This window comes from Dreissena polymorpha, chromosome 1 (genome assembly GCF_020536995.1).
Source record: "Dreissena polymorpha isolate Duluth1 chromosome 1, UMN_Dpol_1.0, whole genome shotgun sequence".
In the NCBI taxonomy this organism is placed as follows: domain Eukaryota; kingdom Metazoa; phylum Mollusca; class Bivalvia; order Myida; family Dreissenidae; genus Dreissena; species Dreissena polymorpha.
In genome coordinates this window covers 153,457,005-153,480,894 of record NC_068355.1, presented here as the reverse complement: position 1 = coordinate 153,480,894, position 23,890 = coordinate 153,457,005, and the positions used below count along the sequence as shown (strand labels likewise).

Genomic DNA, 23,890 nt, shown 5'->3' with positions numbered 1-23,890 from the left:
CCTGTTCCAGGCTCAAATCATATAACTTTTAAATGCCTGTCCACTGCCTGGTTCCAGGCTCAAATCATATACCTTTTACATGCCTGTCCACTGCCTGGTTCCAGGCTTAAATCATGTAACTTCTATATGCCTGTCCACTGCCTGGTTCCAGGCTCAAATCATATAACTTTTAAATGCCTGTCCACTGCCTGTTTCTAGGAGAGCCACATCGGTTACAGGAACAGCAAGTTGACATTCCTGCTGCAGAACAGTCTTGGGGGTAACAGCAAGACCCTCATGTTTGTTAACGTGTCCCCAAGGGAAGAGAGCTTCTCAGAGACCATCAGCTCGCTCAGATTCGCTACCATGGTTTGTATTATGAAACATCTAGGATATGTAAAGGGCTTGGGGATACCTTAAAACGCTTGGATTTGTCAACCAAGGGCTTTCATTAGTTTCCATAAGGCTTAGATTGTAATTGCACATACTCGTTTGAGAATATAATCAAATGTATAAATGATGAAATAACGAAAGTACATTTTTATGCCACCACAGAATGGGAGGCATTAAGAATTGCACTTTTCCGTCCTTACATGTCTCTTTGTGTTTTGAACTCATCTTTTATGATTGGTGGGCTTGTGTTTAAATTTTCACCTTTTAATGACCTCAACTTGTGGATGAACGTAAAGAAATAATTTTGGGCTGCAACAATTTTCTGCAGAATAGCCTTTTTTCCACAATGGAATAAGTGTGTTAAACTACTGCTTGGTAGATTTCCCTCAAACTTTCAATTCTGAATGTGTAGACGATGGTTGTGTAGGGAATTTTGACTGCAATCCGATTAAATCCAGTGTAGGCAGATAGTGTTTTCACGTCTCACTTCTCCAATCAGTACATGAGATAATACAGACATCTGATTTTGCCACACCTTTTTGTAAATGTCTGACTGGGTTGGGTATGTTTTCATATCTCTTTTAAGTTCAAATACTGATTTGTTGAGAAACCATCTCATAACATTTTATTAATATGCAGTTTTTATGCTCCCCCAAAATTTATTTTTGGCGTGTGTGCGTCTGTCAGCCGTGCACAATTTTTGTACGGGCTATTTCTCAGCAACTAATAACCGGAATTCAATGAAACTTTATGGGCAGCTTCACTACCAAGAGAAGATGTGCATATTATCAGCGGGTTCTGGTCGGATGATTTTTCACAGAGTAATGGCCCTTTGAAATTTTATTTTAAAAAATTATTGTCCCCCCAACTACTGTGCCCTCAAGATGTTTCCTTTTATCTGAATATATAGTGCAATATTGTGACAAAAAAACTTTGTGGAGCATCACCCGTCTCTGACAGTTTCTTTTTGTTGTTGTTTTTGTTTTGGAAGACTTAATTTCAGACATAATTTATTCTGCTTTTTTTTCAGGTGAACCAATGTAATATTGGCACTGCTACAAAGAGGATCAAATGAACATGCTAGTGGATCAAATGAACATGCTAGTGGATCAAATGAACATGCTAGTGGTTCAAATGAACATGCTAGTGGATCAAATGAACATGCTAGTGGTTCAAATGAACATGCTAGTGGAGAAATATCACAGACCAAATGCTTTTGTTTGCCTTTGTATTAAAGGTGCTTTTATGTATACAGTTATACTTTTTAATCTGGGCTTGTATTCAATGCAAGAACAGTTTTAGGTGAAATTTTGTTTTATTATTACCGGTATATAATTTGTGCAAATGTTGGACATCTGTTTTAATAAAGCAAGTGAGTTGCTTGTGTGTAGTTTAAGCAGCTTTGTGTATGTAGTGAAGTAAAAACAAATTTTGTATGCACTTGGATGATGATCAAATGATTGGGGGTATATTGATTTTGGCCTGTCGGTCTGTCTGTCATTGTATGTGTGTGTGTCTGTCTGTCCCAAAACTTTAATCTTGGTCATAACTTTTGCAATATTGAAGATAGCAACTTGATATTTGGCATGCATGTGTATCTCATGGAGCTGCACATTTTGAGTGGTGAAAGGTCAAGGTCATCCTTAAAGGTCAGGGTCATCCTTCAAGGTCAAAAAACAAATAAAAAAATTCAAAGCAGCATTATCATGAGGCTGCACATATTGAGTGGTGGAAGGTCAAGGTCATCCTTCAAGGTCAAAGGTAAAAAAAAATATCAAAGCTGCGTTATCATGAAGCTGCACATTTTGAGTGGTGTAGGTTCAAGGTCAAGGTAATCCTTCAAGGTCAAACAAAATATAATAAAATTCAAAGCGGCGTTATCATGAAGCTGCACATTATGAGTGATGGAAGTTCAAGGTCAAGATCATCCTTCAAGGTCAAAAAAAATATTTAAAAAATTCAAAGCGGCGTTCTCATGAAGCTGCACATTTTGAGTGGTGGAAGTTCATGGTCATCCTTCAAGGTCAAAAAATAAAACATCCTTCAAGGTCAAAGGTCAAAAAATATATATTTCAAAGCGGCCTTCTCATAAAGCTGCACATTTTGAGTGGTGGAAGTTCAAGGTCAAGGTCATCCCTCAAGGTCAAAGGTAAAAAAAATAATCAAAGCGACGCAAAAGGGGGCATTGTGTTTCTGACAAACACATTTCTTGTTGTTTTTTTTTCAAGCATGGTTAAAAAACAAATATTTATTTTTATGTCCCCCACTATAGTAGTGGGGGACATATTGTTTTTGCCCTGTCTGTTGGTCTGTTTGCGCCAACTTTAACATTTTGCAATAACTTTTGCTATATTGAAGATAGCAACTTCATATTTGGCATGCATGTGTATTTCATGGAGATGCACATTTTGAGTGGTGAAAGGTCAAGGTCAGAGGTCAAATATATGTGGCCAAAATCGCTCATTTTATGAATACTTTTGAAATATTGAAGATAGCATCATGATATTTGGCATGCATGTGTATCTCATGGAGCTGCACATTTTGAGTGGTGAAAGGTCAAGGTCCTCCTTTAAGGTCAGAGGTCAAATATATGTGGCCCAAATCGCTTATTTTATAAATACTTTTGCAATATTGAAGATAGCAACTTGATATTTGGCATGCATGTGCATCTCATGGACCTGCACATTTTGAGTGGTGCAAGGTCAAGGTCATCCTTCAAGGTCAGAGGTCAAATATATGTGGCCCAAATCGCTTATTTTATGAATACTTTTGCAATATTGAAGATAGCAACTTGATATTTGGCATGCATGTGTATCTCATGGAGCTGCACATTTTGAGTGGTGAAAGGTCAAGGTCATCCTTCACAAGGTCATCCGTCATCCTTCAAGGTCAAACATCATATAGGGGGACATTGTGTTTCACAAACACATCTTGTTATAATTTTATTTTTGAAATACCGTCCAACCATCCCACCCAAGATTCCCCCCCCCCCCCCCCCTGGCGTTTTTGGAAGATAATGTAATAAATGACCACACCCTCACGCTATACACCCCTCTCCACCTCTCCCTCCTTTGTTGTGATTGAAATTGAAATAGGTCCCTACACCTTTAAAAAGAAAAATAGATGAGCGGTCTGCACCTGCAGGGCGGTGCTCTTGTCTAAAATAGAGGCGCAGTAGGAGGCATTGTGTTTCACAAACATAGCTCTTGTTTTTTTAAAGAAAAAAGAAACTAAGAATGCATGAATAGAAAGTAACATGTTGGCCTTGTTTGCAGAACTTTGTTCTTTTAATATTTCTTCTGTTTTGTTAAACAAAAATCTGTTGATATTGTTATGGAAATATTATCTTGATCCTGTGATTTCTCATTAAGTACTCGAGCTATGTTGATGAAACTTGCTATTGGGACAGAGAACCATAAGGGAAAAATACATAATATTTCAGGTTTTTCATTAGAGGCAAAAATTGTGGTTGTTATTGTTACCGAAATAGTTGCCAACTCAAATATGCATTCTGTCATGACTAAAAAGTACTAAAGTTATTATAATAATACTTATGGAGATCCTGTTCTTCCCATAGTACATTAACCCATTTATGCCTAGTGAACTTTTCCATCCTTCTAAATTGAATCAATTTATTTCCAAAGTTAGGGATGTCTAGAATATTTATTTCTATATTTAGAATATTTCTTACAGAAATTCTTTTAAGCAAACAGTGCAGACCCGGATGAGACGCCGAATCATGCCAAGGCCTTTTTTTCTAGACGCTAGGCATAAATGGGTTAACTAATAAGTGAACTGCTGTTTTGTTTGCATTCAACGAAGCTCTTTTATCACATTCTGAGGCCTGTTGGACTTTATATACTTAATAATGTTTCAATGGGTGAAAGCTTTGATAGATCTCTGCTTGAAGATTTTTGTTCTGTGGCATATGAATACAAGTGGAGAGCATGTGATTATTTTCATTCAAATATAAACATATACATTTTATGTGTAGTTTTAGTTTTCATTGGAAGCAAATGCATCTCTGGAGAATGATAATTTCACAAAGTTTCGCAAGAGGTTATTATATGAATGTTTCAATGTGGTATTCATTATGTTTCACTAAGAATTGCAATTTTATCTGTTGATCTGACAGTAGACAGATCCAGGTTTTTAAAGGGAGAGTAAAAATTCACAAATATCACCATGTACCTGTTAAAAAATGACAAACAAAACTCTTGCAATTTTTGAAGAGGTAAACACAGTATTTTTAAAAGTGATAATTGGCTTATATTGCAAGTTAATCTAAATATGATTGACATAAATAGAAGCATCAGTTGTATGGATACACCTGGTAATTCGGTTACAAGTCTGTAGGATTGGAAGATTTGTTTACATTTGTATGTAATGAGTAGGAAAATACATTTTGAAAATGTACAATGAATATGAGATAATCATAAAAACATTAGATGTTTTAAAATCCTTAAAGTAATCGAAACATATTACAACATGGAAGAAGCATTCATCTTTGGGGTCATTGCATTTCCATGGTTACTCTTCAGAAGGCAGCATCTTCTTTGTACAGTGTTCACAATGATTGTATATTGTTTTATGTGTATACTAGATTGTATTGATTGCTGATTTACCTGCGTCCTGTTGTCACTTGCTTATGTATGCATAAATAGTGTTATTGTTGATATAAATGTATTTTCCATAATTGTTTATAGGGTCCTTGACACACATATTTGTGTTCCATTGTAGATGAATGTAGATCTCCTTATAGAAGACAGGGAAGTATAGAAGTCACACTGTATGTCAGTGCTATTGTCTGGATGTACATTATTAAGTTATTGTCCCAGCTATAACATTGCCATATATTAATGAGTTAAAAAAAAAACAACTTGGAACAAAAGTTAACTGTCATTAGACAATGGTTTGCATGTAACACCGGTCTCCCTACCTTAAAATTCAAGGTCACAATTAGAGGTCAATGGTTATATTTAGCTAGGACAGTGTGATACTCTGTCTCACTTGTATCTTCCAAATATTGAGTAAAAAATGTTTGAGACGAAATGATGTAAAGCCTTGCAAAATAATGTGTTGCTTTAACACCAATCTTATAATCTCGCAGGTCAAGTTTGGTCATAAAGCACGTGGAATATTCCTGTCTCAGTCATATGAAGCATGTTGCATATAAAACCTTATCTTCCTGTCTCTCTTCCTCAAAGGTCAAGTTCAAACATGGAGGTAAATGGTCGAATATGGCCATTAAACACCTTGTCCAGACTTTAATTTTGGCATTCATTATGCAATTTTCAAATTAGAGACCATCAGTGATGGAGTGTTGAATGTGTCACAAGTCTCCCTACCTTATAGGTAAAGGTCATAATTAGGGTCATTAAACAGCTTGTTTTTGACATAAGCAGTGTTTTTAGACTTAATTATGATGTATGGACATCTATTTATTTTGCGCTTTCAAACAAAGACTTTCATCAAATGATATAGTAATATTCTATTGGAATGATTTTATTTGATAACAGATCTTTATAAGTAATGATTTAAAATAACACTTTAAGGACTATGCAACAATATGTATAGAGATGTGTTTTGTATATACTGGTATAGAATTGTTTTTATGCAATTTTTAAATGGTTTAATATTTTATTTGTTATTGTACCTGCTGCAGTGACAATTTTTAACATGTAAATCTGGCTGTGTATTTAATGTATTTAATGAATATGGTAACCATTATATGGGTTATGAATTAAGATTTCACATATGGGATTTTTTTTAAATATTTGTTCAAAATAAATATAAACAATGTAGACAATTAAACGATGTAGCTTGCATAAAAGAGAGTTTACAGTACAAGTGTGTGTTTTCTTAAGAAAGTAACATTATTTCAAATATTAGAGCCATTGCTTCCATATCTTCACTTTCCTATAATGATAATTCATCTTAAGTTTTTGTTTGGAGAAAATGTCAAATTGACATCACAGTTGGTATTTTAACTAATAAGTTGTCATTTAATATGTTAACGTACAGGACACATCTTAAGTGCACATATACAGCCACAATAAAGTAAAATAATGGCAGAAACATGTACTTTTAACAACTGTGACATAGCTTTTGTATTTTCAACTGTGTTTTCTCTCTATCATAATCCTATTTGTGTCTATTGTGTTTTTGTTTGTCTTAAGCATGCCACTTTCTTTGTATTTCTGCTTGTTTTACAAACTCATCGTATCTGTTATCAGAAGTTTAGTCCACACTGGCTAATTCTGGGACTATTTTGACAAAATCAAATGCATTAATTATGTTCTGAAGGATCACCACAATTTCTAGATAAATTTTGACAATTATTTCACTGAATTCAACGTAGCTTTTATGATAAAGGCACCCGAGTATACATTTTTTGACGAGCTAACACATTAAAAACAGTGTTAAATTGTTAAAATTGTAACAAAGACGACCAGGCAAGTTGTTTGTTTGATTTTGTCATTAAATGTGTGATGACAAACCTATGTTTTTCTGCGGGATATTTTCATTCCTGTAAATGTTTCTGTCTTTGTGTTCTATGTTAAGAAAGTGTGTTTATATTCAAAATACATCCACACGCATTTATATAACCATGAGTACGAGAAATAAATTTTATTATGCCTTTATAGTTTATAATGGCCATCCTTTTCAAGACGTGAATAGAATGTCACGGTTATGTTACTGTCCTCAAATTTACTCAACATTGGCCGAAATCAAAAGTTGCCGACAGTGAACGGGCTAATGGGAAATGCTGGCGATTTTAAACATTAATAATTTTCGATCCGATAAGTCAACTTCCAAACAGAGTTATAGGCACGAGCCGCACGAACTCAATATCGCCGAACATGGGACATTTGCTGACCTGCGGCCGTCAGTAATATCTGAAAATAACTACCGCTTTGCATATGGTGTTTACCTTATTCAATTAAATAATATCATAAAAGCTTAATTTTGTGTTCACACGCTCTTTAAAAGACAAAATCAAATTTCATCTGGTACTTTGCAAATCAACTTGTCATGTTTGAATTTATTATATGACAATGAAAATTCATAAAAAATAACTATACTAAGAATACACTTTTCGCGTTAATACTGGTATATGTTACTTAATAGATAATACTATTTATACATATAGCCGCAAGGTTAATGTCATGCGGAAATATTCACGCAATTCACAAAATTTCATCGGATTTAGCTATATGTGTTTTATAAAACGAGTGATTTAAGGCTAGTCTTCGTGCCACTTTCGTGATTGATATACAATAGATATATCATGTTCACGGAGATACCAACATAAAAACGTAAGTTCTCTTTTTATTATTATGGTTCAGATCTGAAGTATTTTCATATTATGACGTAGATAAAATATGTAACACTTTAAAGCAGGTTTTCAAAGAAGTTGTCAAAATGATACATTGTTAAACCAGGTTTCAGCACAGTGAAGATCTTGGTTATTAGACGTGTGTTTTACGTGCTGGCGGTCATTGTCATTGAATTCCGGTCTTAAATTCAGTTGTTTGCATCAACCTAAAATCTTGATGAAGCAAACTTGCATGGCTACTTAACTGGATTGTACTATGTGCGTGTCGGGTGCTCATGGCTTTCTTTACTTCATCTCGAGTCATCCTAAGGTCAAAACGGCATCTGTTTAATAAATGGGGTTTCGATGAAGATATTGAGCAAAATGTAGGTAGCTTTCATGTAAACCTAGCATGCGATTTAATTTTCGACCAGCAAGATCAAGGTCAATGTTTGTAAAATAGAAAACAAAACTGTTTTCGATTCATAGCTTGCGTTTTTATGGCTGTGTTGTTCTGAAATTAAGGTCATATTGCTTAAAAATAGAAAAACAATTTTATATATCACTGGCTTCTTTGCATGGAACTATTGCTCAGACATTTAATGTGTTGGTACTTACACGCAGACCTAGCATAGCATTGTACAAATATTAAAATTGAATATAAAGCGTACACGTTGTAACCCTTGTTCCACGGCATAACCATGTAATGGCATGTTTCTTTCTCTTTTTTTCCTATGCACTTGTTAATACGCGGAAAAGGTGAAAACACATGAGTTATATTCTTATATATTCTTACATTAAATTGCAATTGCCAACAGTTAAAGAATTGATTATACCAATACAAAATACTGTCTGATACCATTCATTTCTTATGTATGAATTTGATTAAAGGCTTTATAAATCAATAAAACTCCCTACTTATACATACTTTCCTATTTTAAAAGAATTATGATGTTAACAGTAACACAAACATTAAGCGAGTTATCAAAATTATTTAAGTGCTCGTTCCTGCTCCGAAAATCGCGTTTCAGCAAACAATTTAACGAGGTTTGCCAATTGTTGTGTATACACAATGTATACTTGTTCAATGGGTTCTCCGCGCATTTTTTCAACACTTTCCATTTTTTATCCTTTTCCTGCATTATTTTACTGCAAATTCATATTCAAATAGGAAAGCATATTTGTTTGACTATCATAGCTTTAACTTTAACTCCGAGAAAATGTGAACGCAATAACCGACTATATTGGGCACTTTATGTTATAACGTATCGGTCGATTTACATGTGCACTTACTTTATTGATGTTTATAATTGTGATCATTTCTATTAAAAGAAACTCCCTTTTGATAACATCAGTGTACTTGTCCTATTGTCATGATGAATCAATCAGTCTAAGAAGGGTTTGTTGGTTCCTTCTTTTTCTTCTGTTTAACGAAGATATAGCTTTACCTACAGTTCATAACTAAATGGATCAGTTAAATAACGAATACATTTGGTGAACACAGGAAGGAATGGGTGGCAGAGTAGAGTATTTTCCTCGCCAAGATGTTTCCAAAAGCAAACCCTAAATTTTGAAATCAACAAGTTGACCACTTCCAGTGGAAAGAAAACTTATCTTTACTAAACAATTTGCCTTCGGTATAAGTCGAAACGCTAACACCGGTTTAACCATTGCTTAGATGACGACGTCCTTGCACGCGGTCGCGCTGTTACTTGTCGTGGTGGCCGCCCCAGTTACGTTTGGGATGTTTGTATCCATGGCTGAAAATAAACTCACCCTTCCAAATGGTATGTATGCCGGTTGAAAAAGACAAAGAATAAAACAAATTAATGTGTATAACGCAGTTTTCAATAGAATTATAAAACTTCAGTATAAGTAAAACTGTATTTTTTATTTATTTATATTGCCTAGAATGGCGTTGTACAATTTTATTGCATGAAAAGTTACCTATTTCAATTATTGTTTTCGCTTTATACGTATGGAAATCAGTTTACAAAAAGACAGAATATAAACCAATGCACGTTTTGCCAATATTTTGCAAAACTATGCCCAATAGTTTTACAATTTGGTTATCAGCCATTAAGTCACGCAAATGCATGATTCACGCCCATGTGGTGTTTGTTTGTTCGTTAAGTTAGTCATGTCGCACTGACTTTGCCATTTAATTTCATACTTCCGCGCCTTAAAGCAGAGTGGATGAGTGAATGTTTAATATTTAGAAACGAAGATGTAAACAAAATACTAAACTATAGAAGATAGTGAGTACATATGGGATCATGAGCATCTGTTGCTGATGTTGTTACATGTTGTTTTAATCTCTACTAACACAATACAGATTAAATCAGTCGACCAATATCGAGTAAATTGACAACCTTGCCAATAATATAATAAATGAAACTTCTAGACTCGCCTAAACCTATTGATAAACCGGTCACTGAAACGGAAGAGCGAATAACGGACGTCGAGAAGGACAAACGTGTCTTTAATACTGGTTTTGGTGAGCCTGATGAGTCTGCTACAGCTATTGACAACGCATCAAAGACGAACGGTATTTGAACGCATTTGAAACGTTGATAATTGTAATGTGTATTTCCCATGTCAACTTAGTACATAAATGTATCATTAATGTATTGTGGTGTTAAGTTTGTTTTCTTTTACTAGTATGTTTAATGATTGTTGGTTACAAAAGCTAACTGCTCTCCGACGTCAACAACGTTGATAACTCAGAATATGGTAACCTTTGCAGAGGCATCGAAAACAACGGCAAAGACACCCACCGCTGAAATATCAGAAACCTTTTCTGGTTACAACAATGCAACGATGACTGCCATGTCAATGAAACTAAAAGCATACATTAAGCAAATACCTATACCAGTAGCAGATTCTTGGAGAGATGTGTACTTAGCTTATCTAAGGTTTCTTTCCGAGAAAATTCGGCAATATGGAGATATTAAACAATACAATGAGGGACACAATGGTCACAGTCAGCACTACCTTTCCATGATTCAAGATCGCATTGATAAACTAACGGATGCACCTAAAGATGCGTCTGATCGTGATGATCGTAATAATAACGATACAGATCTTGCGGATGGAGAAAAGATCGGAAAAGTAAAACGTACCAATACACAAGGTTAGGATGTTTTTAAGTTTAAGAATATAATACAGCGTATAAAATAAGAAAAAGCAACTGTTGGCTAAAGACTAAAGCCCTTTAGTTAACAAAACATGCATGAAGACGCATTTCCAGTCCGCATATACAGTTTTTGTATATAAGGTCATATCTTAATCAGAAGGTTAAGTAAAAAAAACACTGATACAAAAAAACATGCAAACATGCTGTGTTTGAATCAGCCTTATGAATTGCTTTTGACGATTTCGCCATATCGTTTTATATTATATTAAAGCAGATGATGAAAAAACTCATGAACGTGACAAAACATTATTCAACAAAGATGTTGACAAACATCTGGGATCAGCAATGAATCCTAAGGAAACGCAATCTCAGAAGGGTATGATTTCAAAATAGTTACAAGCGCATATTTTAGCCAGTAACACCAAGCAAAAGCTAAAATTATAGCTGTTTACAGTAATAACACCTTTTATTATCAGTTGTTGTGTTCCCATTAATGAAACATTGTATCCACGAATATGTCAAATATATAAAATGTATGAGCTTTTATTTTCAATATTTTTATAAATAAATTTACATGCGTTTTCTCAATTCAATACATAAACATTTCTATGTATATTTGCATATTATGTAGTTCTGGTTTTAAATTGTTGCAGCCAACTGTTTAAAATGTAAATACTTTATACCTCTGTACTCTTGTCGGTAATAACTTGCTGGTTTGAAAACCTGTTCAGTGTGAGTCAATGTTTGTGGTCTATTCTTCTGTCTGTCGTCGTCAAGTAAATATGACATGATAACATTATAAAACCTGTACATATTGCAACTTCGAGAATATCTCAAACCAGTTGAGGCACCTTCCAATGCGTCAGAAGAGCAAATAACAGACGATGATATGAACCAACAAGATGCTTTTGCTGATGTTGATGTGACTGACCAGGCTGATTCAACTGTTGAGAGCACAACAAACACATACGGTATAAAACCATCTAAATAGCTGTTATGAAATGCAATAAAACACGTCGTTACGAGTATTTTACATCGAACTGCTTAAAGCTGTGCCAATGTCATCCAATCGATGCTATAACATATAAATACAGATAATGAAGAAACTGCATTACATCAAAGTAATTCAACGGAAGAAGATTACGACCACTGTTCAGATTTAGCCAGGATGTCCACAGAAACTGAATTTCAAACCGGCGTGTTTTACAAAATTCACCAAGTTATTATTACCGCCAATAAGACTGCGAAACGTGTAATTTGAATAACTCACATGTTAACTTTTATTATACACACGGCAGTTGTTTAAGCCGTTAAAACGTTGCATCAAAGACTATTAAGAAGATATCACTGACGAAAATATTGCCAAACGCGTCGACGTTCATAACATGTTGCGTGTAATTGTAGTCAAAATGTTAACCCTTTGCATGCTGGGAAATTTGTCGTCTGCTAAAATGTCGTCTGTTGAATTTCTAAAATTTTCAAAGAATACTATCAGAATAGCAAACAGTTTGGATCCAGATGAGACGCCACGTTCTGTGGCGTCTCATCAGGATCCAAACTGTTTGCAAAGGCCTTTAAAATTCGGTCCCCGCACTGAAAGAGTTAAGTATACGTACAGTTATTCATGATAAAATAACTGTCATGCAATCAATAAAGAGGTAAAACTACACTCAGATCTTTTTGTTTGTTAACTTGAAACAAGTTCACGAGATAATGCAGGGCAAAACACAAGCTCTCGATATAATGCAGTGCTAGAAACAAGGTCACGAAATAATGCAGGGGCTATAAACACGTTCACGAGATAATTCACGGCTAGAAACAAGTTCACGAGATAATGCAGGGCTAAGAACAAAGTTCACGAGATAATGCAGTGCTAGAAACAAGTTCACGAGATAATGCAGGGCTAGAAAAAAGTTTATGAGACACTGCATGGATGACAGCGGTAAATAGTTAGCAAAAAATTTAATTCGAAAGTTAGACAATGTTGAAGGTTTCATTTTTGTTTTTTCTTGACGACATATGTGAATCATTATCAAGTAAAATAAACATGTACATGCAGTCGATAAAATGATCTGATGTGGCAATATATAATACATTGTTTTCGTTAATATTATGTTCAATATCAAATTATTATTTGAAATCAATGAAAACTATATAAATGGTTGATATATATGTCTATTAACATTATGTCTTCCAATAGATTGCAATATAAGGTGCAATGTTTGTGAAAGGCCGATGTATTGAAATTTCGATGTTGATTTATTTTTCAACCTCACATTTGACCGTCTTATTATTTGCAGAATGAAAATTTGTATAAGCTGTAGTGAATAACTTTCTGTGTTTACTTACTTTTGTTAACTTTACGTCACTGTTCTATATGAGTTCAACTTTGGTACTTTTGTCTATTGCTTAGCCGTCGACACAAAAATGACACACTCTTAAACTACACTAAACATATACAGAATATAGCTGTTGCTGCTTAAAGAGTTGCAGATTCAAAAGAAAGCGCGGAATATGCACGTTTTGGCAAAGAGGGTCAAAAAGAAACTACTGCTGTGCCCAATTTGTCCATGTCAATGGAATCTCAGAATGAGAACCCTATTCTTTGTTGTTATTTCTATTGTAGTGGTCTTACGTTTAAGAAAAGCTTGAAATGTAGTCAAAGAATTTTAAAGGAAAGGTTTGCATTTTGCAAAATCAGCCTCTTGTTTATCGCAGGAAAAAATAAAGAAGATCAACAAGTCATGTATATCTGGGAGGATGAAGAAATAGAAGGCAATAGTTCAGATATTAATGTAACTTTCATGGAAAGACCTCCAGAGGGATGCGAGTATCTGCAGCAGAATGAGTGCAATTGTTCGGTTGTTCGTTTGGCTTTGTTAAACTCTCAACCAATGGAGTGCCCGGATGTAATTGACGTCCCATGCTTAATCTCTTTAAGAAGGATTCCACCTGCTGCACAAATCTCAAATTCGATTTAGAATGAAAGTAACATTTGTTTTGTTGTGTGTTTTTTGTATGTTTTTTTCTGTTGTAGTGTGTCGAGAACATAAATCCTGTTATCGTCGAAAACACTTTTGAAGCATCAACATTTTGTTATAACGTCGTATTTGCATGAACATATTATGTGTTACATAAAGAAACCTCTGATAATATTCAATTCCAAAATAAACTGTAAACTTGATCAAATATAAGATTTACCGTCGGTCTCCTCGAGCATTACCAAGTGAAGTGATGTATATAATCACAGAGGATATTTGATGTGTTTTGTTACAATTTAATTATACAGGGTTGATAAATACTGATCTAGATTGTTCTTGGCAGGGGTGCGCAAAAAGCGTCAAGCAAATGACACCATCGTAAATGAAAACACAGATAACGCTAACAGTAAGTTGAAACAATTACTTAAAAAGCCTTGATGAAAACTTTATTTCTTTAATTTTTTCATTCTAGATTATATTAGATACATTTGTTAGTGAAATTACCAAATAATAATAATAATAATAATAATAATAATAATAATAATAATAATAATAATATTAATATACTGACACAAAGGTACAATATTCGAAAGTGTGCAAAATAATGGTAAATAAAATGTACAAAATTAATTAATATAAAATGCGCATATTTAATAGAACGTGCTATATTTTGCTTTCGAGCTTTTTGGCGCAAGCCAAAAGTATTTTGAAGCGGTGTTCTAAATATCTCTTGATGAACTACTTACTTACAAGCCACAAGTCGGTCAATCTAATAAAATAATGAAGTACACTTGGTTACTTTTAGCGTTGATATATTACACGACCTTTATACACGACTATAGTAGAAAACACATAGTTAAAACTACAACTATGTTACACTGAACTTGTATATTTTACTTCTGTCATTGATACACATGACATCTTCTGACGTGTGTGAATTTTAATATCTGGTCTTTTTAATTATGCAAATCTAGTTGATGCCCTGAATCCCACGACATTGATTCCAACAGAAACCCAGGCTAGCGTAACACAAGAAGTGACAGGTATTATAGCATTTAGTTAAATACCATTTTGTTCGAGGGAAATATAATAATTGATTAATTAATTTGAAATAAACTTATTTATTGGACACCAGCATAATTTTACGTATGTGAATTTTTCTTAAATTATCTTTGGGTTATATATGTCGGCAATCAAAATTTTGATACGTACTTACATACTTAAATGAATTATATATCTTATTTTTACATTACGTCGACAGAGGAAATTTTCTATTTGTATAATGTGGCATATGATCCTTTTTCATGATGTAAAACTAGGTAATGCCATGGAAACCGTAACATCGATTCCAACGGCATATATACAGTGTACCTTATGTTAAAGTTGTCACCTTAATAGCAGTATCAAACTAAAATAGAATTATGTAAATTTTCACTATTACTTCGTTCAAACATTATTTTAAAATACTTTTAGCATTTGTTTCACATAATTGTTTGCTGTACCCAGCAAACACGATTTCTTGAATAGATTTCTTTTTATACTATCTGGTAAGTTTGATTTTGATAAAATCTGACCGGTTTTCAGTTTTAGACGACTATCTGTTCAGCGTTAATAGCTTTCTCGGTCGATGGTTAGGTGGGACGGGAGAAGACGTTGCTTTGCCTCGGATACCAAGAGGTTGAAGAGGAAGTCAATATATATTTTAATAATATTTTATATCGTTATATTTTATATCGTGGTTGCTTTGTATCGCATATATCATCCATGCCATTGACAAGTAGAAAATTTACTATCAATACTTGTGTTGACCACTCATTGCGTTTTAAATTGTTTTCTTTGATAAAAGCTCATGGTTGCATATTTAAATCTGTATACACTGTTATAGATTAACTGGCTATGCATTTCTTTCTACTGTAGCCTATAATTTAAATCCGCACGTCCATGTGCTTCACAAGTGTGTACATTCGATTAATCGGATTTCCAGATTTTATTCACAATTTATCGCTGAGAAGAACTAAAAGATGGATGAATAAGTGTTTCTATAATTCGAATAAAATATATAAACTGTTGTTTACCATTATACGGTGTGTAACTAAACACAACAAAAACAACATATAAAGGAATAGTTAAACTTTACACAGAAATATAAAATAAAGTAAACTTCACACCAACCAAGAAATAATGTGCATTCGCTATCAAGTTTTACTTAACATTGCTAGCAGATTATTCAATTTTCTGTTTCTTAATTGCAAAGACTGCTTGTACACGAAAGACGACGACCTTATGGAGTGCGATCCTCAGACGCAGACGATCGTACTGCGCATGCGCAGACAGCGGTTCCCTGAGAGCACTTGCCCGCCCCGAATCATCGTCCCGTGCGTCGAATATACTAGAGGTACGATCAAGTAAGCTGGGTCCTTTCCTGAGCAAATAAAAAAGTGACCAATTCTTCAAAAAACGGAATATTTACAACCGCTGCTTTGCTCAATCCATGAACTAACAAATAAAACCAATCAGCCTCACATTAACTTCCATAAAAGCACTTGTTGCAACCAAGAACTAAATCACAGTAGTATATGCTTCGTTCAGTTCCGGTAACTAAACGAACGGGTTTATTTGATGGACGGCCGACTAGACGATAAGCACTTTCCCGGATGGCGTGTCGCCGGGTGGTATATTACCTTCTTCTTACATTGTCGCCCGAGAATGCACGTTTTGAAAGAAAAATACACAATTTAAGAGGGATTTTCAACTAAAAGTATCTCTCTCTGTCTCTCTTTTCATTAACGCTACTTTAATTGTTTACTCGCCAACCTGATTGCTTACATCGAAAGTCTGCTTTACTGCGGATCCGCATTATTCGCTAGTTTGTCCGATACAATGTATGCTTTTGTTTTACTTGTGCCATCGTGTTTCAATTTCTACTAATTGATTCTCTTGTTTGAGCAAAAGTATCAATGAGTCAGAAAATAGAATCCTTAAGTTTCAGACACGTTTTCCGGAATGCATCATCGGGTTCTTCTATTTAAGGACCTCCTCCTGGTAGACAAGATTTCTCCGACCGGCCGCCAGAAACGAGTGACGCACCTTTGCCAGTAGACACTGGGCCTGGTATTGTATTTGTTGTCATAATTTTAATAGCGTACTTAAAACATTTTGTAGCCCAAATCTATGTACTGCCTAATTTCACCAACACAAAAAGGCGTGGGGTTTGCCAAGAATCTGAACATCGCAAAAAGTTTAAATATCAACACAATTCTTCACTTTCCGTATGTGTTTTATTCTTGGTAGACCTGATTTCTCTAACGGACCATCAGAAATGAGAGACCCATCTTTGCAAAGTAATGCGTTTTGGGTTTATATTAAACTGTCGTTTGTAAATTAACTTACTGCAAATAACTATATTGTACTGGATTTCATAGCATGGAGTCTCTTTGTCGCACCCACAGCCCGTCACTTTTACAGTTATATTTTTATATCTATCATATTTTTGAATGGCGATAAATGAAATCACTTGTTTCTAGACTTACATGTCAATTTATCCATTGAATTAATATTGTCAGCATTTGTATATTTGAATTTTGAGTCATTCATTTTTCAATATCAACCACTGAAATCCTTTGTATATCCGATGTTTGTCTTACTAAGCCAATATATTCACTCGTTTCACCCACGTTATGAAGGAGACAGCCAGTCAGTTCTCGTCTTTCAGAGCTTTTTTTCTGAAAGATCAGCTTCCCCTAATCGACCGATAATGATGCGCGACCATTCAGAGATGACGAAATGTCACGTGGTATTGTACTTTATATTTTTCAATTTAAAGGTTGTATTTAAAGTACCGCTGGGTGCATTTAGTCAGATTTCACAGATTCAGTCGAAGGCTGGAGTAATACGATTTTAACCCATTTATGCCTAGCGTCTAGAAAAAAAGCCTTGGCAAACAGCGTAGACGCATGATGTGGCGTCTCATCTGCGGTGTTTGCTTAAAGGAATTTCTGCACGAAATTTTCTTAATTTAGAAATAAGTATACTAGATATCCCTATTTTTTTAAGAAATTGATCCAATTAAGAAGGATGGGAGAGTCCACTAGGCATAAATAGGTTAAATGCCAACTTCACTGTTATCCCGCAACAGTTTACCCTAGTTCAATCAGTTGATAAACTTGTTTTTGAACTTTGTTTCAAGCCAACGAAATCATTCCTCCAGCCAGTAATCGTTATCTCATTCAAGGGCCTCCTCAAGGAAGAACGGGTTTCCCTGGCAGACCCTCCGTCAATCTGAACATACCATTTATGGATATCATACCAGATGGTTTGTCATGTTAAATCTTAATAACTAAGTAGCCGTTTAAAAGGCTGATGCTAAAGGATGCACGAGGAATTCAACAATCAATGTTGGTTCTGTTTAAATAAAATCATACGAACACAGAATGAATATATATATATATATATATATATATATATATATATATATATATATATATATATATATATATATATATATATATATATATATATATATATATATATATATATAGGCTGTGCTCTGTGAAATGGGGGTTTAATGCCTGTGCGTAAAGTGTCGTCCCAGATTAGCATGTGCAGTCCGCACAGGCTAGTCAGGGACGACACTTTCCGCCTAAACTGGATTTTTTGTTCAGAAAAGCTTTCTTTACGCAGAAAATATCATAAACGCGGTAAGTGTCGTTCCTGATTAGCCTGTGCGGACTGCACAGGCTAATCTGGGACAACACTTTACGCACATGCATTAAACTCCTGTTTCATTGAGCACGGCCCATATGTCTGCCATTGTTTGACAATTTAGGGCATTCGGAATTTATTACATATAATTTGGTTGAAAACATGGTAATGGTTTCAAAAACAGATAGCTGTTAACATGGTGTATGGTTATTTAGGTTGTCGGTACACACCAGATCGCGGTTCGACCTGTGACCCCGAAACAAACTCCATTATTTTACGATTACGCGGTGCACGCTCGCCAAGAGATAACTGCCCTTCCAATTTGATTCGCACCCGCTGTTTAACCAGCATTACAGGTTAGCAAAATAATATCCTCTATATTCGTACGTTTCCCCCACTGTATGCTTGTTACCATGTTGCTGTATATATATGTATGCACTACATGTATATCCGGGTATATTATTTAAATAAGACTTAATTTCAAAGGCGTTATTAGTTATGGAAACATTATGACTCACGTATACGCATTTGTGCAACACTACACAAACCACAAACGAGACCCTTGTTTGTCTCTCGACATATTAACTTAACCCTTTGCCTTTTGTCACCATTTGGGACCGTAACGAACAAAAAAAAGGAAATAACAAACAATCAAATTCTAAACAAATATTGTCATGTATCATCACTTCAGAAGACCATGTTCCCGAAAATGTACCTTTCACGCCCAACCGGGACGAAATTCCATTCTACGAACAGGTACCTCCAGGTATGCCGTAGGCCATATAATAGTAGCTCAATTCCTAATATTATAGCATTTTTTATATATTGGAACTGCGTAATTTGAGCGCAACATGGTTTATCAAATGAAAAAAAAATGAAACTATTGTTATTTGAAATAGATATTGCACTTAGGAATTGATTCGACTTCCATTTTTGTTGTTAGATTGCATATATGAACAAAGAAGAGCATGCGATTCGGGAACGCTAATTACCACACTGAGCCTTCGCAGACCGCGCAGGAGGCAGGCCCGCTGTGACCCAGTTATCCATGCACCATGTGCCACTCAACTGCAGCGCAGACGGAGGCAGGCAGACGACAAATCCGTTGACATCCCAACTCGGACAGACGGCAAGTGTCCGTTCATTCAAATCAAACAACAAAAATACAATTTTGACAATTTCGCACATCCAGTACATGTACATGGTTTTATGACGTAATTGCAATTTCCTTAACGAATGTTTTAAATTATCATATTTTCTCTGATTTATGGATTGGTTAAATACTGTTCAGGAAAATTATCCGATTCGACAACTACAAATAGCTTTCTTTATATTTACCGGTAAACAGTCTCTACCTAAAGTTATTCAAAACCATTGAAAAATGAATTAGAAAATTATTCAAACACATTAAAAATATAAGCGAAATGAACGCACGTTATTTTCTTGCAATGTGTCCGTTTCGTTTCAGAAGCAACTGACGAAGCCGACTCCTCTGGTAGCAGTGTCAGAGTGTTTCAAACGCCACCAAGAGGTTGGTAAAAGTGTTCCCTAAAGGATTTAAAACCAAATTTCATGATTAAAAATGAATAAATGGTAATGGTTAAATATTATATAAATGGTCAGTATTCTTTTAAAGCATCGCAAATACTTTCGCAACAGATCTATTTACATTTAGTTAAAAGAAGGTGATATTTTGTTGAATTATCGTTAACAATTGTTAGCTAAATTATCATATAGCTTGAAGTATTTTTTACTTAATACTTTTTCAATGTAGCAAATACTCCATAGGAAATAAAAGTGCGGGGTTGTTTGCAATGTGGGTACGATTAATACCGTCATTTGAAATGGGTTACACAACCGGTTAGTTTATGAGGGTTTTTTTCATTGGTTTGAATATTACAGGCTGTTTCTATCTTCCGTCGGGACCGTGTGACTACTCACTCCTCTCTCGACCAATGACCCGAATGTTCGGATCGCAGGATTGTCCCCGAAAAATACAGCTACGGTGCACTGTTACTGGCGTGCTAAGTATGCGAAGTATGGACGGGTATTTTATGAAAAACACATTTATAATAATGCTTAAGTTTGTTTTAATAGAAAATGAACGTATAATGGCTTTCTGTAAGATAATACCATGTATTTCCCCATATTAGTTCGCTCGTTTGTTTGTTGCTATCGTGTTACTTCTAGGTTCGCTTACCCGTCAAATTTTTCATTTACTACAAATTAATCAAATAATGAATGCTTCATTTAAATTTACTTGGTTTGAAATCTTACATGTATTTACAGCCTTATCTCATCCGTTCCCCGAAAAGATGGCAGCTAGTGAAGCGCTAACAGGAAGTAACGTCATCCCAGTTATCAGTGCCATCCCAACAGGTCTTTTTTTCTGGTCGTTCAGAGATGACTACCAAGTCATTCGTCATATTAAAGAGGCATTATGCTTATCACGAGCAGCAGACGTTCGCAATTAAAACGTGCTTAACTAAAGGACTACGCATATTGATATCAAAATACTTAAGAAATTTAAAAAATAATAATTGACATTTATGCAACGCTTATAGCATTATTGTCTTTAAGAAATATGTTGTTGATATGACACATTATGTTCATATATATTGCAAATGAACTACTCGAACAGTACTTAAGAAGCTGTGCAATTACACGTGAGGTAAGGCGGAATAAGCCAATTTAATTATAGTATCGATATGATGTTCGATTTAACGATGGTATTGTATAAAAAATGAGAAAGATTCTAATGAATGCTAGGCTATCCTTCTAACTTCAATCATACTCACCCATGTTCACACAGTCGAAATCGACTTATTGCCGGAAAATACGTATTAAAATACAATGGAGACGAGCATTTGTTGTTTTATGTGTTATTCGATGATATTGGATGGTACATATTGTAAATACCATTTCAGGTTGCAACTACGTGACAGAAGACGAATCAGTGTGTAAAACGGAAGCAGGAACTGGTTTTGTGCGCATGCGCAATCTGTTCTTCTCATCTAGGAGATGTCCCCCAAGAGTACGCGTCCCTTGCGCCTCAATTAAACCAGGTTTGTTGCTTTGTCTCAGTCTATTAACCTCTACGTCGCCGCTGTGATTCAATCAGGTATTTCAATTTGCAATTACTAATTACGGTAGCCTGAATATTTGTGTAGCTTTACAATAGACATTTGAAGTATATGCCGCATTGGCCGTACTCATATCAACGAACTTTGTTGAAACTTTCCAATTTTAACAAACTGCACTTTAAGTAATGTTTAGAATTATATAATTGGGCCGTGCTCTGTGAAAAGGGGGTTTAATGCTTGTGCGTAAAGTGCCGTCCCAGATTAGCCTGTGCAGTCAGCACAAGTTTACGAGGGACAACACTTTCCACTTTAATGCTAATTTTCGTTTAAAGAAAGTCTATTCTTAGCGAAAATCTAATTTAGGCGGAAAGTGTCGTCCCTGATTAGCCTGTGCGGACTGCACACGCTTACCTGGGACGACACTTTACGCACATGCATTTAATCCCCCTTTCACAGAGCGAGTCTCCTATTTTATTGGGTCTTTTCGGGAGAGCACTGCGATGTATGTAGACGAAGTAACGTTTAGAAGTATTTTTCTATTTAAAAAGCAGAACACTGATAATATGAATTGATATACAGTGTTATTGACTACTTTTGCGAAGGTAATAACATATTTACATCACATCTATGTTCATGTCCGTTTCATGAAAATATGCAGCTTATATTGCAATACGTTTTAAATGTGTAGACACGCATGTTTCGGTTAATTTGCTTCCAGCGAAGAGGCACTTGAGCGGGCTTGCACCGGAAGTGGTACGACAGGCGGTCGCGACATCTTTGTAGGCCAACAGTCCTCAACTAGATTAACGATTAATAAATGGACCATAAAATGTAAAACAAAGCGGGGATCATTATTGTTAAATGTTTGTCTTAAATTGCATGATGTATATGTATAACTATGCTTGTGACAAATGCTTTTCCTTGAATTCAAAATAATTGTAAATTTTAAACGAGGACTTTTAAAAAAATATATGTGATTTGTGTCATTCAATATATTGTGGGATAGGGTCTAACGATGAAAATAAATGCACTTTTAAATAACGTTCAGTAAAGAATTTGTTCAATTTGTTTTTCTTTTGTTTCCAACACTGTACTTTTGAAGACTTAAATAATACCATATTCGAGTATCTCATGCTCGTGTACAGAATAATGCTATAGTTATAATACCGGGTGTTATGTGAAGAAAGATAACATAAATGTGATGATGTTATGATATATATTTTACTATTTATTATTTAATTGCATACGTATACAGAACAAATTATTTATAATACAATTAAATTCGGTTTTATATTGCACATTAACCGCAAGAACATTGTGGAAAAGACAAAGTGTAAGTGAAATAGTATACAAACCCGCTCCTCACATTACTAACACAACTACATGCGCATCTGTATTGTTGGGTCTATACGTCTTTACATGCGCATCTGTATTGTTGGGTCTATACGTCTTTACATGCGCATCTGTATTGTTGGGTCTATACGTCCTTTATTCTAAATGAAGTTAATAACACGTAAAAATGAACATTGTGTAGTTCTTTAAATTTTTACTCCTATACACTTACGCAGGAAAAATAAATATAAATAAAGCATACCTCTACAAAATTATGAAAATAATTTGTATAGTACATTTATTACGAATCTGGCATGTTATAAACGCAAGCGATTTCAAATTTGAAATTACTTTTGTTTCTACAGAGCGGTTCGAGCGGTATAACATTTTTGACATACTCTAAATCATTTTAACTTCTTAAGGCGTTTCGGTTAACCGCTGAATAATCGGTTACGGAAAAGGGTTAACCAGTTAATGATTTTTGCATCTCTAGTTTACACAAATCAAAAATACATACATGCTATATATCCACACAGTAACGACAGTGTGCCAATTCACCCGATTGTATTTGGATTGTTCATGGATTTCAATGACCCGAACGTATTTTAACAACCTCCTCATAGCATTCCAACATCTCCCACCAACATTTATTAATTTATTATTCAATAGGCCTTACTCGGCTTTGTTTAGCTGAGAGTAATGTTGTGGTACAAACGACCACAGTATTTGATTTTCTATATTCCATGACGTTTGCAAAGTATTACCATAACATCTATTCCTCGATTTAGAAGATTTTTGTTATTGTTGCATTTGTTTTGTGTTTTTTTTTGTGTTTTGTTTTTTACATAAAACATAATAAACTAACTACAATATTTTAGTAGGTTCAGAGCTCTACATCACTTACACGCACTCGTGCAAATCTACATGTACCCATGTACATACATAGATAAGCTGGGCATACAAAAAC

The 23,890-nt window shown here is 34.8% G+C and overlaps 2 protein-coding genes across 2 annotated transcripts in view; both read left to right on the top strand.

The window, feature by feature from the left end:
- Positions 1–7,011, top strand: part of LOC127856564 (carboxy-terminal kinesin 2-like) — an 89,742-nt gene extending 82,731 nt beyond the window's left edge. The window contains exons 14-15 of the mRNA XM_052392863.1: positions 199–348; positions 1,403–7,011. Coding sequence (XP_052248823.1) covers positions 199–348; positions 1,403–1,447 — 195 coding nt within the window. The 3' untranslated portion in view covers positions 1,448–7,011. The remainder of the gene's footprint in view (positions 1–198; positions 349–1,402) is intronic.
- Positions 7,012–7,488: 477 nt separating this feature from the next.
- LOC127856555 (uncharacterized) lies at positions 7,489–22,640 on the top strand. Its single transcript, XM_052392852.1, has 20 exons — positions 7,489–8,076; positions 9,369–9,477; positions 10,095–10,238; positions 10,437–10,823; positions 11,098–11,202; positions 11,669–11,797; positions 14,151–14,213; positions 14,782–14,850; positions 15,392–15,484; positions 16,062–16,202; positions 16,838–16,918; positions 18,039–18,119; positions 18,724–18,864; positions 19,200–19,274; positions 19,452–19,637; positions 19,977–20,039; positions 20,411–20,545; positions 20,798–20,887; positions 21,436–21,573; positions 22,310–22,640. Exons 1-20 carry the CDS (start codon positions 7,987–7,989, stop codon positions 22,372–22,374), a joined length of 2,385 nt encoding a protein of 794 aa, XP_052248812.1. The 5' UTR covers positions 7,489–7,986; the 3' UTR covers positions 22,375–22,640.
- The last annotated feature ends 1,250 nt before the right edge of the window (positions 22,641–23,890 follow it).

Excerpts from the sequence above, each read along its gene's own strand:
- LOC127856555 (XM_052392852.1), top strand. The coding sequence starts at position 7,987 with ATGGCTTTCTTTACTTCATCTCGAGTCATCCTAAGGTCAAAACGGCAT. Across the intron at positions 16,919-18,038 it reads GCCAGTAGACACTGGGCCTG|GGCCTCCTCAAGGAAGAACG; the intron begins GTATTGTATTTG and ends ATCTCATTCAAG. Across the intron at positions 19,638-19,976 it reads CATCCCAACTCGGACAGACG|AAGCAACTGACGAAGCCGAC; the intron begins GCAAGTGTCCGT and ends GTTTCGTTTCAG.